Source organism: Eulemur rufifrons, chromosome 25, assembly GCF_041146395.1.
Source record: "Eulemur rufifrons isolate Redbay chromosome 25, OSU_ERuf_1, whole genome shotgun sequence".
Taxonomy (NCBI): Eukaryota; Metazoa; Chordata; class Mammalia; order Primates; family Lemuridae; genus Eulemur; species Eulemur rufifrons.
In genome coordinates, this window is record NC_091007.1 from 12903689 (window position 1) to 12920867 (window position 17179).

Below are 17179 nucleotides of genomic sequence, written 5' to 3' on the forward strand. Positions count from 1 at the left end.
TAACAAAATGGGTTATGCATATACCGTGGAGTACTAAGCAGCCATAAAAATGATGAATTAATGCCTTTTGCAGCAATTTTGAAGGATAGAGGCCATTCTCCTAAGCTAAGTATCTCAAGAATGGAAAAACAAACACCACATGTACTCTCTAATAAATTGGAACTAACTGATGGGCACACCACAGAGAGGAAAGAAAAGTCATTGGAAATCAAGCAGAGGGAAGGAGGGATGAAGGGAAGGAAGGCCAAAAACCCACCTAACAGGTATAGTGAACACTATTTGGGTGATGGGCACATTTATAGCCCTGACTGAAGCCATGTATCAAAAACATCTGTTCCCCCTTAATATTTTAAAATTAAAAAGAAGTAAAGGGATGGAAAAAGATACAGTAATCAAAAGAAAGATGGAATGGCTATATTAATATCAAACAAAGTATACTTTAGCACAAGGAAAATTAACAGTATTAAAGAAGAACATTATATAATGATGAAAGGGCAAATTCACTAAGAAGACAAAGGAATCCTAAATCTGTATGCTCCTAATTACAGTGCTCCAAAATACATGAAGCAAAACTGTTAGAACTAAAAGAAAAAATGGGCAAATTTATAATTATACCACGAGACCCATTTACATCTCTCAGTAATCAGCAGAACAGTACACAAAAACTCAACAAGAATATAGAAAACCTGAACAAAACTATTTACCAACCTGATAAAATAGAGGCTAACAAAAAAGAATAAAAAGCAATCTGAGAATACCTATTCTTTTCAAATGTATTTGGAACATTCACCAAGGTAGACCACAGCCTGAGTCCAGTGACAGAACTACAAAGATAAAGTGAGGCACTAACCCCAGGACAAAATTTACTGCTATGGACCTAACTGTGTGTTCTCAAAATTCACATGTTGAAGCCAAGGCTTCCAATGTGACTGTCTCTGTAGATAGGGTCATTAGAAGAAAATTCAGGTTAAATGAGGTCATAAGAGTATGGCCGTAATCAGAAAGGACTGTGGCCCTATTGAGAGAGAAAGAGACCTCTGTCTCTCTCTTTTTCTCCTTCTCTCTATGCCATGTGAGGATGCAGTGAGAAAAGCAGCCACCTGCAATCCAAGAAGAGGATGCTCACCAGAATCTGACCATGCTGGTCCCTGACCTTCTATTTCCAGCCTCCAGAACTGTGAGAAAATAAATTTCTGTTGTTAAAGCTACCCAGTCTATGATACTTTGTTATGGTAGCCTGAGCAGACTAAGACATTTACTAATCAAAATAAATGATATTTTAATACATTAGGTTAAAAATCAAAATTAATGAAGAAAAATCAATGGTGAACAACATATTAAAATGTTAAATAAAGATAAGATCAGTGAACTGAATATTTCAGGCTCCAATATGGCTTGGCATGTACTATGAGGGCCACAAAACCTTAAGAATTTTAAAAAGAATTAAAATAATATAAAATATATCCTCTGACCATAATGAAATTAAACAACAAATCTGGGAAATCCATAATTATTTAGAAATTCAGTGCTGTATTTTTAAACAACATACTTCAAAACAGTCAAGTATTTTTAACTAAATGAAGATGAAAATATAACTCACTAAAAGGTCTCAAATGAAGCAGTAGGAATCTCTCTCTCTCTCTCTCTATATATATATATATGAATCTCTCTCTATATATATGCACCCACATATATAGGAATTTCTCTCTCTATATATATATGTATACACACACACATACATATATATAGGAATCTCTCTCTATATATATATAGAGAGAGAGAGAGAAAGAGAGACAGAGAATAATGAAGTTAAAAATGGAAAAAAATAATGTAGAAAATTATTGAACCCAAAACTGGTTATTTGAAAAGATAAGTAAAATTTACAAAGTTTTAGCTGAGTTGACCAAGAAAAAAGGAGAGAAAACACACATTGCCAATGTCAGGAATGAAATAAGGGCTAACACTAAAGACACTACAGATATTAAAAGGACAATAATAATACAGATAATTTTATGCCCATAAATTTAATTATTTATATGAAATGGATAAATTCCTTGAAAGACATAAACTACCAAAAGTCATTCAAGAAGCAAGTGTTAACCTGAATAGTTTCATATTTATTAAAGATATAGAACTTGCAGTAAAAATCTTCCGTTAATAAAAACTCCATGACCACATGGTTTCACTGGCAAATTGTATGAAATAACACCAGTTCCGTAGATTCTATTCCAGAAAAATAGAACTGAACACTAGTCACTTTAGTCCATGAGGGCAGCCCTAACACAAAATCTAGACAAAAATATTGTAAGACAAGAAAACTATAGGCTAACATTCCTAACAAACACAAAAATCTTCAACAAAATATTAGCAAATGGAATCCAGCAATATATAACGAAGTGATACGTCACAATAATCAGAGAATGCAAGGCTAGTTCAATATGTGGAAAGCAATCAAGGTAGTTGACAGACAAAAGAAGAAAAACACATGATTTCAACAGACACAAAATAAAAGCATTTGTCAAAATATAACAAATAGTCATGATTAAAAACCTCAGCAAACTATAAACATCTTTAACTTGATAAAGGATATATACAAAAACCCTACAGCTAACGTCATACCTAATGAAGAATGTTTTGCCAAGACACATAAATAAAGACACATAATTGGAACAGAAAAAAATAAATGTGTATTTGCGGATAACATGATTGTCTATGCATAAAATCTCATATAGAATTTATAATTAAATAAAGGTTTCTAGAACTAGTAAATGAATTATCATGGTAGCAGAATACAAGGTCAGTTTAAAGTCAATTGTTCTGTATGTAAGCAATGAATAATTGAGAATCAAAATTAGAAAAATGGCACCCTTTATAATACAAGCAAGGTAAATTCTTACCTATAAATCTAACAAAATATATGCTGGATCTGTATTTTAGAAACTGTAAAACATTGATGAAAGACATCAAGAAGACCTAAATAAATGGAATATTGATGGATCGGAAAACCATGGCTCTCTGCTTTCTCAAAATTCATAGAGCTGAATGCCAGAAAATATGAATTTTATTGTACATAAGAAATGATCACTTCTTAAAGTTGAAAAAATTCTGATAATGTGAAAGTTTATAATATATAGCTCATTAATTATACTATTATTGATAAAAACATAACTATTATTTTACTATATATATTTGTCATTACTCTAAAAATGTAAACAACTGTATTTATAAAAGTGTTTAGTATTCAGCATTTTCATAGTTTCTGCACACTTTGCAAATTGGGCAATAAAACTAGTTTTTAAAATAATATTAGAGAAATCTTTTAGACTATTTTCACATCTTCAGACAATACCATTTTATCCTCTGCCACTCCCAGTATATGAAAATTTGTTGTGCATCTTTTGAAAGGAAAATTGCTTTAGACTTTACCAAAGTAGCAAGTCTGAAATAAAATCCAGTCTTGTGACTATGATTAAATAAGAATGCATTTAATCACTGATTCTTGAATAACACTAATTCTAAAATAAATTGCTGATTATAATTTTTTATAAAGACTGCATGCTGTGGCACATAATCAGAATATTATGAATATTCTGTGAATATTTTTAGACTGGTTTTCCAGGACTTTGCCATTGTCTCATTTGTAAAGGCATCAGATACACAAATCATTCCTTAATTAGAATCTGAAGGATGTATGCATATCATCCAGTTAAATAACTAAGGACCTACTTACCTTTTTTATCTTAGTAACTTCCAGTTTCCTTTTAAGACACAATAGCTGTTCATTGAAATCCATTACTAATTTAAGAAAATTGACAAAGAAATTCTCTAAAACCTCTGGAATAAATAGTGGATGCCAGTTATAACTTTTACTGCAATGACCTTGAAACTTCATTTTCCACCATCTGAGAGAGTCTGTGTGTGCAAGATAAGATTTGGAAGATGGCAGACCCTGGGGCATGTGGCTTCAGTGGTATAGAGAGCTTGCAATGGTTGGCAGGGCTTCATCCTGCTGATCATGTACCATTAATAGAAAATTTCAGAACTCCTAAAATCATTTTCTACAGCCTGATAGATGGTGGTGCAATGTACGAATGAGAGAGAGAGAGAGAGAAAAAAAAGAGAGGGAGAGAGAAAGAGTGTGAGAGATAGGAAGAATTACTATGGTTATAAATAAGTGACATCTTTAAACAGCTTTAGCTCTGGGATTGAGTGCACCAAAATAAAGAGAGCTGTCCAGGATGTTTATTGATTGACAATTTATGCATACCACACCAAAACATACACCTGCCTACCACTGTTTTTATGGTTGTAAATTCCAGTTTTCAGGCCAAAGAGAGTAAAAGTGTTTGATGCTAGCAAAAGAAACTTAGTAAAATTGACATAGCTACATTTTTAATTTGATTCCATGCAGTTTGTACTCAACTTTTTTGCTTACTTTGTTTATAGTACTTCTGGTTTTTTTTGTCTTGTATACATAGTGACAAATTAGAGATAATATACAATATTTAATTGAACTATGACCAATATTTAATTATGTAGCTCTAGGGGGCAGAAGATTTGTAGCTATTATATGAATCTACAAAAATTACAGTTTTAATTGTTTCATGGTAATCATTATTGTGCAATCTTAGCTTCATTTATTGCCAACATTCCCTTAATTGTATATGCAGCTTTATTTTCAGTGGATCTTACATTCAAGAGGATTTGCATATTCATCATTTGTAAACTCCCATGATGAGAAACAAGATTATGGATGTATTCATAAATCGTTTTTCATAACCAATTGCTTCAGTTTTATCACAAATAAAAGTGAAGAAGATTTACATACAGTCTACAATATTTTTAAAAATTTTGTCGAATTGTTTTCAGGTTATTTATTTATTCATTCATCAAACAGGTATACATTGAGCACCTGTTATACCAAGAATTTTTCTAGGCAGTGGGAAGATAGCAGTGAAAAAAATAAATAGTAATCATTGTGTTCATAGAGTTTACATTTTAATCAGGGGGAGAAAGACACTGGGCAAATAGATAAAAAATATGTTTTATGTCAAGTGGTGATATTTGCTATGGAAAGCAATAAAACAGAAAACTGAGATGAGAAGTGTCAGAGGTGAGGGTGAGATGGTGATGTTTTAAATTAGAGTAGTTAGCAGGGTCACATATTATCTGAGCAAAATAGCCAAGAAATAGAGGGACCAAGGCAGGTGCATATTGGAAAGAACTGGAAATGCAAAGACTCTGAGACAAAAGTAAGCCTGATTTACATGAAGAAGACCATGGTGAGGATGTTGATGTTTACTTCATATAGGATGGAAACCCGTGGAAGAGTTTTGAGCAGACGAGACATGACCTAACTCACATCTCTAAAGATTGTAGTGGGACAAGGGCAGCCATCAAGAGGCAAATTAAGAAATTATTACTATAATCCAGAAGGAAATGATGTTCTCTTGAGCCAGACTTGGTAGTGGTAGTGGAGGTGATGAGATGTATTTAGATTCTGGATGTGTTTAATACATAAAGCAGAGATTTGCTGATAGATGGCATGTGAGAGAGAGAGAGAGAGAGAGAGAGATATGAATCATGATGTCTCCAAATTTCTTGCCTGAACTAGAAGGGGTTGTCAGTAACTGCAGTAAGAAAGGCTGTTAGGAGGAGAAAGTTGGGGCAGAGAAAAATCAGAAGTTTAGATTTAGACCTATTTCTATTGAGATGCTTGTTAGTTACCCAAGTAGAAGGACAAAGTCAGCAGGAGGATATCTGAGTCGAAGTCCAGGAAACGTTCTGGACCTTAGATAAAAATTGTATGAATCATTAGCATTTAGGAAAGGCTTTAAAGGCATGAGATATTAACAAGGCTGTGAGGGTGTAGAGAAGAGAAGAGACCCAAAGACTGAGCTCTGGGGCAATCTAACATTAGCAGATGAGGGAAATCTAGCAGGGGAGACTGAGAAATAACAGTCAGTCATGTAATAGGAAAATCAGGAGAAAATGATGTGCCGGAGCCTGGTGAAGAAAATATGTCAAGAAGCAGGAAGTGATTATGTCCAATATTACTGAAATGTCAAGTATGTTGAGAAGGAAAAATTAAATATTAGATTTAGCAATATAGGGGTCAACCTACAGTTTCAGTGAAATAGTAAGGATGGAAAAAAGAGGCATGACATACTCATTCATGCTACAACAAGGTCGAACCTTGAAAACAAAAGAAGCCAAGCACAAAAGGGCCACGTAGTGTATGATTCCATTTATATTAAATGCCCAGAGTAGGCACCTCTACAGAGACAGAAAGCAGATAAGGGGTTGCAGGGGTCCAGGGTAGAGGAGAGAATGGGGAGTGGCTGGTAATGGGACTTTATTTTATGGGGATGAAAATGTTTTGGAATTAGTGGTGGTTATTGCACAACACTGTGAATATACTAAAAGCTGCTGACTTGTATACTTTAAAAAGGGTCAAAGTGTTGAATTTTATGTTATGTGAATTTTACTTCAATTAAAAAACACGCTTATTAGAATAGGTTCATGAGAGAAAGTGGGGAGAAGAATTGGTGTTGGAGTCAGCGAGAGTGGGCAGAACTTTGAGAAGTTAGTTGGAGAAGGTTGTAGGGTCAGGAGATTCTTCTCTCCCATTCAGCGGCACAGGATCACGCGGAAGGAGGTGGAGGGCTGTGTTTACCAGAGATTTTGCTGTGAGATTGTGGGGAAGCATGAGAAAAACCAGGGATGACTGCTTGCCTAAAATCTGTAAGAAAAGAAATGAGGACTTGATAGATGGAAGAAATTGGAAGGATTGTAGAACCAACCGTGGGCTTGCAGGGCCTGGTGCAGTCGCCACGTTGTTAGGGTTGAGATGCAAAGGGAGGGAGTTGGAAAGGTGGGGTGAAGGTTGGGGAGTGGGCTAGTTGATAAGACAAGGACATGTAATCGTCCTTAGTCATGGTAATACTTGGTCAGAGGAGTAGGGGCAGAGGTTGTCTTTCATCAAAGTTCTCTTTCAAGATCATCACTGATACAAATCAAGAAACTGAGAAGCAAGTGAAAGTGGATATTGAAATGGCAAAGAGTGACAGTGAGCCCAGAGCTAAAATCTTTAGGGACAGAGGGATCGTGCACCAATGTCTGTAGATGATGGTGACAAGATGGCTTGGAGAGGGTCAGAGCTTGGGCATTTGGGAAGGTGAGAGTGAGAATTGTCTGGTGGTGGCAATGGGGCAAGAAGGACTCCTACTCTTCGTGCAAGTCCTGTTTTGGGAAGGTTTGGGGAAAAGAAAACAAACAAAAAAGCAGGTACAATTTGAGAGGGATTCAGAGAAAGTAGTTCCAAGGTAGTTCCAGCTTCCAATTCAAGAGGGCACCCTATGTTATATTTAACATATGTGCAATTGTCCTAATAGTAGACTCTGAGTGTCAACATTAGGGCAGATTACTCACTTCAGTGGAAGCATGGAAAGTTTGATTTGGGGGCTTGCTGGTCACCACAGAATTCTGGTTAAAATACAGAAGCATTGGCAGGGATGTTTCGTTCTGTCAGTTTTTGTCTCCATCTCTGTGTGTGAGCACATGTGTGTACAATAGGGTAACCTAGGGGGTGATGCTGCCATGAAGTGGAGCTGGGTTGAGAGTGCTTTGTAGAGTGAATATTAATATTTTTAAAAATACATGAGTCTTTCCAGTTGCACATGCATCTAACTTCTTGCCAATCTTTTTAACAGATGAAATTTTACCATGTCAAGAAGCATCAAATGCCAAGCAGGAACTATGCCCTCCAGGCACAGATCTCTGCAGATTTGATTCGATAGATGAAGAATTGAGATGTAAGTGTTAAATTGAGATTCTCACCTTCTTGGTGTATGGGCAATTTATAAGACTGATAGGCATATGTGCATACTACCCTTTGTTGATGTTAATGTCCCATTTTAGCTCTGGCGTTATTGGAAGGATGTGGTTTATTTATAAAGTAAAAGATACTAAATACATCAATTTAAAGTGGTGACGTTTTGTTATACCACCTCATTAAAGCCATCTAGAAATTATATACTGATCCAGAAACCAAAAATTCTGTAGGCTCTTTTTCAATGAGATTTGTTCTCTTTCTTCACCCCCCTCCCTTATTCTCTGTTCTTTCTCTTTGTTCCTACCCCTCTTTGCTTAGCAATTTTGTTGTAGCATGACTTAGCTCCCCAAGACCTTATGTGAGTAAAAATACTCGTGTAGGGTTTCATACTTCATGTTTATACTTGGATTTCTGCACATCCTGTCACTTAGCTATAGACCAAGGCATTGAATGTTGATACATCCCGTACTCCATTTTATGAGTAGGTTTCCTCGCCGTAGTCTTTGGCTTCACTGAGAGAGTTTGACTCTGTTTCTCTAACTTTCCTTTTTGTGCAGCATTTAAATTTGTCAGAATCCAGCCTGCTTCTGGATCCCAGAGTCCAAGGGTTCCATCCTATCTATTACTTGGCATTATCTGTTTTTTCTCATCATTTGAGATATTTTATCTTGTGTTTAATCCCCTTCTGTCACTTCTTTTAAAAATTTTTTATTTTATTATTTTTTGTGTTTATGTCAGAGGCAAAATATGAAGTTATTATGCTATTTTGACTGAAGCCTAATATTTCTAGTAAATAAGAGTTTCACTTGATTTACATTTGTAGTTTTTTGAAGCTGCAGAAATGTTCATTAACTTACAAAGAAATGAGCCATTTTAGACTTTATTTTTGAAAATGAAGCTTTGGTTTTAAAATCATAAAAACCTCTTTATATCTCTGTATTGTCAATATTGCCGGTTCAAGAACAGTCTAAGTTGATTTTCAGTATCAGATGGGAGGGAAATATTGATTGACAATATTTTTATGTACTACAAAATCATAGGTGATGTTTAATAGGCCTATAGATACCTAATACTTTCACATGGTTTGGTAAGAAAGAGAGCATTTTAAATTGTATTCCTTAAACTATAAAGATGTTTCTATAAAGGTAGAAAAAATAATCAAAAGGAGAAAATTCTAGGAGGAATGAAGAGGAATTCTTTATTAAAGAAAGATTGCATTGTGACATTTAAAGGAAAATGATAATTTGGTGACATGGGAATTTTTATATATAGATTTCTTTTATGAGAATATGGAATTTTAGTATTGGAAATATTATCCAACTTTGATTTCAGGAATTAGGAGAGGATTTCAATACATTTTAGAAATCACATGTGAAAAACATGCTATCCTTTTAAATAAAATATTTGTGTTTTAAGCCTCATTTTGAAAATTTCAGAAATATAATAATTTTATTCAGGGAGTAGCTAATTGTTTTCCTAAATTGCTTCTTTTTCCTTTATCTTTTAGGTTACTTTGTATGGGTAGGGGCCAAGGATGCATTTACTCTTAACCAGGTAGACAGCAGGGCTTATCTAAATAGCTCTGTGTGTCACTGCTTGGGCAAGAGCTGCCATCTTCGATTCTATTACTCTATGGAAAACAGTGTCCAAGAAAAAACTTGAATTTATTTCAAATTCATTGAATACATGAAATTTCTATCCTTGGAAACTTATGTTTCTGTTTCTCAGTTGTGTGTGGGATTTAGATATTTTTTAATCTGACTTTATTCACTACACTTTTAGAAAGAATTATTAAGAAGCAGGTTTAGGAGAATACTATCATGTATAAAGTTAATATGATAATTTGCATAATACTATTTTATGCAATTGTTAAAATTCATGAAAGTATATTAAAGAAACTATAAATCTAATAAAAATGAAATATCTGGGATTCTTTACTGTTAGCTCTGTATTGAATCTCTGATGTGGTCTGTTTTGGATTTATATCATGAAAAATATAAATATGATGGAAGTAAAGAAATTACTTGTTCAGGTACGAGTAGATGTAATTTTTAAGACTGATAATTATTGATTAAATATAGACAAATGAGTCACTTGAATTTTAAAAAAAAGTTTAAATGTGGAGTGAGTGAACAGGTGAAGTGAACGTTGTCATGACATTCCATCATTCCAAGTCTTCTTCCTTCTAGCTCTCCTTGCCCAGCCCTCTCACAGAGTTCTCAGGCATAAAGTTTAATGAGTCCTCTCATTAGATGGTGGAAGTCAAAACAAACTGGCAAACTGACCCTGCAGTGTAAGAAAAACAAAACTGTTTTCCTACTCGCACTCCCTCAGCACTCTCAATAATTCACTTCTGACACCAGATGTGTGGGTGTTTTTTCCACACATCAGTTCAGTTTAACAAGTGGGTGTCCTACAATTTAGCTCGACTCTGATACCAGCTACCTGGAGATAGTGCAGACCCCCATAGGTTGAGAGCTCAGGCCCACAAGGTTGCCCCCCACTTCAGATGGCGACAGCAAGCCCGAGGTTGTGAATTGTGCTTCTGATATATCGGTTATGAATTGGGGTTCCCATGACCCCTTGCTCAGGGTTGATAATTTGCTAGGATGGCTCACAGAACTCATTTATCATTGAGGATGCAGATGAACAACCATATGGAAGAGAGGCATGGGGCATGGTGTGTGGGAAGGGAAGGAGCTTCCATGCTCTCTCTGGACGCACCACCCTCCAGGAACCTCCGTGTGTTCAGCAATTCAGAAGCTCTCTGAACCCTGCAGTTCAGGAATTTTTACAGAGGATTCATCACATAGACATGATTGATTATTAGTTCAATCTCTAACCTCTCTCTTCTTTCCAGAAGAAGGGGGAGTGGGGGTTGAAAGTTCATGCTTCTAAACACAGCTTGGTCTTTCTGGCGACCAGTCCCCACTTAGGAGCCCGCCAAGAGTCACCTCTTTAGCAGGAAAGGTGCTCATATGACCCAGGAAATTCCTAAGGATTAGGAATTCTCATGTCAGGAACCAGGGTCAAAAAGCAGATATTAGAACAAAATATTCTCCTAGCCACCCCTATTGCTTAGGAAATTGAAAGAGTTTTGGTAACTCTGTACCAGAAAATGAGGACAAAGACACACGTATACACACACACACACACACACACACACAGTATTTATATTTCCACAAATCACAATATTGCAGATGGCCTAATATGTTCTCTTTTGTTGCTTGGATGATGCATAATTTTCCTAGCATTCTGGAACTATGTTATGTTTTTGTGATTTTTGCAATAGTATTTGACACCTCACTGCCCTACAATCCTATTTGATATATTTTATTACATTTGGTAAGGTGTGAGGGATGGGGTTGGCGAGGAGAAAACATCTCCCTACCCTTTCTGCAGCATTTCAAACTTTCCTGATACATGGGAGAAATATTACCAAACAAACAAAAAGAAAGACAGACAAAATTTAACTTTATCCAGATATGTTGTGCCATTCATGCCTCAGTAATATTTGTTATTGTTTCCTGTACCATATAAACCAAACCCAGTAAGCCTCCATGTAATCTGCAACATTCTTTGATTTCCAAAGGCATAGTGAAAAAAATTCTAGAATAACTTTTTTGAGTTTAAATTATAGTTAAAGATGCTTTAAAAATATTAATATATGGTCCTATGATAGTACTTTTCACATGGCAGGTAATAAATTATTGTTCTTAAATATTTAATGAGTTGTTTTCTTAAATTTAAGTAGAAATTTGTATCATATATGATCTAAACCTGAGGGTTATTTTCATCTGCTTTGAAAATCAGTGATGATTTAAAAAGTTTTAATATATGTGGAATGGAATGATGCATTACTGAAAATGAGCAATATCATTCCTCTAGTAGCTTTAGAATGTACAGGAAAGGCTTCAGATTCCACATCGTAACTCTATTCTTGATGAATTCCATCTCTCACGTGATATGAAAAGAAGAAAAGTTAATCATGGCAAACTGATTTTGTGTATTAATCGGAACCAATTAGCTGTATATCTTAGAGAGTGTTGACTGATGTTTGATTCATTAGTTTAAACAGTATCCTGAAGTGTGTCCTGTGTTTTCTGAAACTGTTTGTTATTCTCTCTGTGCATAACATGTTGGTCACTGATGCAAAATTCCATCAAAGTACGTTTAAGTCACAAGTTGATGTTTTATCACAAACTTAAAACGGACTTCAAATCTATCATTTAAAAAATAGCTCATGATGAAAATGATCATTTACATCTTCCATGAATAGAATGCTGTTCTCTACGGTAAACACCCATAAGTCTGTATACATGTGAGCCAGTAATCCAAGAAATGTCTAATGAGCATGCTAAGGATTGTTTTCTTTATTTCCAGAGGACATTAGAACTTGAGAAGTTGAAAATACAGGTGAAGGTTGGGTGTGGTGGCTCACACCTGTAATCCCAGCACTTTGGGAGATCTAGGAGGGAGGATGTAGGAATTTGAAGCCAGCGTGGGCAATATAGTGAGACCCCATCTCTAAAAAAATTTTAAAAACTAGCTGGACATGGTGGCATGCATCTGTAGTCCCAGCTATTCGGGAGGCTGAAGCAGGAGGATCCCTTGAGCCTAGGAGTTGGAGGCTGCAGTGAGAGCTATGATTACACCACTGCACTCCAGCCTGGGCAACAGAGTGAGATCCCATCTCTAAAAAAAGAAAAGGGCAGAAAAAGAAAATACAGGTGAAGGCAAATTGTTAAATAAAAAGTTCACTCTTTTGAGTCACCTTAAATGTGGTGTAGCAGATTTAGTTTTTACCCTCTAACTATTCTGGGATTAGATTCTGTCCATCATCTCTGAGATAATAATCATAGCAATGGCCTATTTTTTTTTATTCTGAGGAGAGTGTCCATGCCAATGAGCCATGGATAGTGGGGTACCCAGTTTGTGGGACCTTTTACATATTTTCTAAATTCCCACCACTGGCAAATGGAGCAAGAAAGAAAATGCCTTAGGGAGTATTTTTTTTTTTTTTTGTATTATACAGTTTTCAAATATGTAATACTCTTTCCTTGAAGGAAGGTCTTTACCAAATTATTAATACATGGTCCTATCCCCAGATGCAATCAAAAGTAGTTAAAGAAACCCCCAACAACCTTGAATTTGGTATCTTTGATTTCTTTACTGAAAGAGTAAAGGATAAGCTGACATCTCTAAGAAATGTGGAGATAAATATTTTTCTTGACAGGTAAATCAACATTATTGATTCTAGTCTGGGGGGAGCAAAGATAATTTTAAAAATTTTATTAACTGATTTTAAGAATATAGAAAATTAGAACATCACTTGAAAAGCTTTGCAGGGCTGGGGATTTCTTTTGTACATTAACATCTGTTACAAGTGTAATAACAAGGAAACAGTCTGAGAGTAACAACAGAAATAAAATAAAACCTAATTTCATTTAGTTGGGGTAAATTTTTTTTTAAATCATTGCTTGTACCATCAGACGGGAAAATGTGGAAGAAAAATGTGGATTTCTTTCACAGTATACCATTAACTTAGTGCTTGAAAAGCCATTTAAGTTTGGAAAGAACTCTGCCCACTTTTCAGACAAACAGAAATGCATTCATCTTCAGGTAAGTTAGAAGGAAATCACTTAGTCATTGTGAAAAATGAGCGCAAGAGCTCTAAATTATTCTCATACAATGAAAGTGGGGGAAGTGATTAATGCAATTTTCCAAGTGATGTCACTAAAAGCGTCTGTGGTGGGTATAAGTGTCTCAATGCTAAATAACTAAAGTTGTTTAGGAAATAATTAGAAGAAAAATTAGTTGCATTTTCTTAACTTTTTATAACTCCAATTCATCCTGATGGGACATGGAAGCTATCAGCTGAAAATATGTCCACCCCATGTGCTTCATTGCCTGGTGGCAGTCTTAACTGTTGACATGAATAAGTAATGAAGTAAATTTTAATGGACTTAGAGTATCTTCTGAAATATGTGGGACTTGGAAATTTGATGTAGGCATCACAGGGTACAGGACTAAGTTGAAAATAGATTCATTTTTAGAAAATCTTGGGCATGAATGAAGTAAGTGAAGCTGAGTGAGAAGATAAATGTTTGCAAGAGTCTGAAAAACGATGAATGTCACAGGTCATTTGGATAACAACTAGAGGTCACCTTCCAGGGCTGTTTTCTATGTCATACTAAAAGGTGGTCACAGAGCCAGTCTCAGAGCTCGACCTGAGACATAATTATGTCATTCTCCGCATTTTCACTACATTGATACATGAAAAATCAATGCATCCTGTAGGCAAATATCATGAACAGTGTGCTCTATTTTTCTCTAGGAAATGTCAAATTATTAATAACTTGAATGTCTAATAAAATCTAAACAAAAATAGGATTATTTCAGAGCATGAGAGCATGGTCATAAATCATAAAGACCAATAATACCATAGGCACAATTTTAGAGTACATTATAAGCTTATTGAGTGTCTTACCTCAAAGCATGTAGTGAGAATTTTACATACATTTTGCAACCTGAAAAATAATCATAATACTGGTATATGACATAGCATTTTCCAGAAGATGTAAAAAGGCCTTTGATAGAATGTCCAGAACAGTCAAACTGTAAGAATATAATCTCCAGAAAATAACTGGATATTTTGAAACTTGGAATGAATTTTCCCATAGGAAAAATACTTAATATTAATTGAGATTGCACAGAAAATGAAACTGATAACATTTTTTTTTTTTTTTTTTTTTTTGAGACAGAGTCTCACTCTGTTGCCCGGGCTAGAGTGAGTGCCGTGGCGTCAGTCTAGCTCACAGCAACCTCAAACTCCTGGGCTTAAGCGATCCTACTGCCTCAGCCTCCCGAGTAGCTGGGACTACAGGCATGCGCCACCATGCCCGGCTAATTTTTTGTATATATATATTTTAGTTGTCCATATAATTTCTTTCTATTTTTAGTAGAGACGGGATCTCACTCTTGCTCAGGCTGGTCTTGAACTCCTGACCTCGAGCGATCCACCCGCCTCGGCCTCCCAGAGTGCTAGGATTACAGGCGTGAGCCACCGAGCCCGGCCTGATAACATTTTTTAGTCTTTATTTTAAATGTGTCCCTATTCTTTCTTTCTTTTCTAGTATCATGGCAATATTGCAAAATGTAATAATGTTATTGGGATCAGCATTTAAATTGCTGGTTTTATCAATCGTTATTTAGAATTTTATTTGTGAAGTACAGTACTTTATTTCTTTTAAGTTTCAATTGACATTTTTGTTTTGTTCTAATACTCTTTATCCATGAAAAACAGCAGTTTTACTACATAGACATGGTTTATTTCCTTGTTTTTTAAAACTGTTATTTCAGCTTTTCATTTTTACTGACAATATTTAAATTTCCCAGTACTTGATATCATGCAGGTAGGGTAATCCCTACTATTAATATAATTAAGGGAGCATGTATGTAAATGTAAGAGTAGAAATTGGGAAATGATTAATGTCTTTCTCTTCAAATCAAAGGAAGAAGAAATATTTTGGACATATAACACATCAACTGACAACAAGTGGGTGAAAGCAGACATGTTAATACCAGAAAGTCTGAAGACATTTAAGGTATAAAAAGAAAAAAAAAACAAGTTTTTTTATCATAAATTTAACTTTTAGTTTTGCAGTAGTGAATTTATCATCATTTGCTAAATTTACATTAGCATTTAAATTAGGGATGTAGACTTGTGTATTTGGGGAGAGCAATTACCTACTTACTTCTTTTTACTGTACATGGCCCTTCTCAGGCCAAATTTCCCATGAGTGGAGGGACCAGAATGTGTCTACTCTTGTTGTATAAAGTTTTTTAAAAATTCACATGAGATTTTGTGTTGTATATAGAGTATATATCTGTATTTATGCTGGAGTATGAGTATAAAATGATAAGATTGATTGTATGTGTGGCTTATGAAACCAATTTCATTCCTTTATGGAAATATCACATTCATACATTGTTCCAGGTGTTAAAAGGAAGAACCCAAAAGATAGTGGAGGTATAACCATGCAGACTTTCAGAATTACATATCCTGTGAAGTTGGAATTTCCGAACCATAGCATTTTTGCAGCAGTCTTAACAAAGTTGACTTTTATAGCACAGCCCATTCAGTTAACATTTTGGCACTGGCTTAATTTTTATAAGTTGATATTTATCTTTATAACTTCTGAACAAAATACTCGACAAGTTTCTTTCATTTTTCATAAAGTGAAGATTAAAGTGTGTTTTGTTTATAACTCAAAGTAAAATGTAAAGAAAATAAATTTGGGAATTATTCTAGGTTTCTAAGTACATATGAAATGTAACCAGCTTTTCAATAATGGTAGGCTTCTGAAATTTAAGTTTAAACTCGTCAATTTTTAGAACCCCAACTGATATCATTTTTGCATATCTGATCTCTTACTGCTATGAAAATATGCAGATATAGGTCCAGTAATTTTTGTATATATGATATTCATTGCACATAAAGAATATAACACCATACAAAGTTTTATTATTATTATATATGATTTAAATTTAATACTATTTCCTAAAATAAATTGTTAGATATATTTGATCTTGAGTGGTTTCTCAAAGGTCTTAGTGGAGCAAATGCGTCCATCAGTCTTACAAGCGTGGTCCAGGCTTATCAAATAGGAACTTTGTTACATGTTGCATTTGGTTGGTTTTTAAACAGGTGTTTTTTTTTCAATAACTGTTTGATCTCTATTATCCTTCCTTTGCTTTGTTTTTTTTTGTCTTTTAAAAGAAATTATAAAATACATTGATCATATTTTTTTTCTGAAGATTATTTTTGAAGGGACTATTTTGAGCCAGAAAAGTTTCATCAGGCTGGACCAGCTCTATGTCTATGCTTGTGGATGGGCCTCACCCAGAAAGCTTTGCTCTGTAGATGAATTCACTTGTGCCATTGGCCAGTGCATTGCCCAAGAATCCATCTGTAACTCTCGACAAGTCTGCTCCGATGAGAGTGATGAGGACTCAGCAACTTGCTGTAAGTGAATTAATGGTTTATTCGTTTACGTGCTCTAATTTGCGATTGTTAGTAGGATTTAAAATAGCCTTTATCTAGGTAAAGGTGTGTGAAATAAGACGAATGTGCATCATTCTTGCTCTGTAACTATTAGCACTATTTCTTCAGGAGTCTCTATGTTAATTCAATGTTTTGGTGCTTTCTGCTAAGACTGCAAAATCTGTTTGTTCAACAAATGAACAGTTGTGATTACTGTTGTGTGTGCATGTGAATGTGTGTGCTTTGGGTAAAGAGGAAAATGAGCTGAAGAGGGGACTTCTTTGTACTTTCCCATTGAA

At 34.9% G+C, this 17179-nt stretch overlaps 1 protein-coding gene across 1 annotated transcript in view; it reads left to right on the top strand.

The window, feature by feature from the left end:
- Window positions 1-17179, top strand: part of MALRD1 (MAM and LDL receptor class A domain containing 1) — a 456545-nt gene that overhangs the window by 37053 nt on the left and 402313 nt on the right. The window contains 4 exon segments of the mRNA XM_069458846.1: window positions 7713-7814; window positions 9342-9482; window positions 15323-15441; window positions 16655-16862. Of these exon segments, the coding sequence (XP_069314947.1) occupies window positions 7713-7814; window positions 9342-9482; window positions 15323-15441; window positions 16655-16862 (570 nt within the window).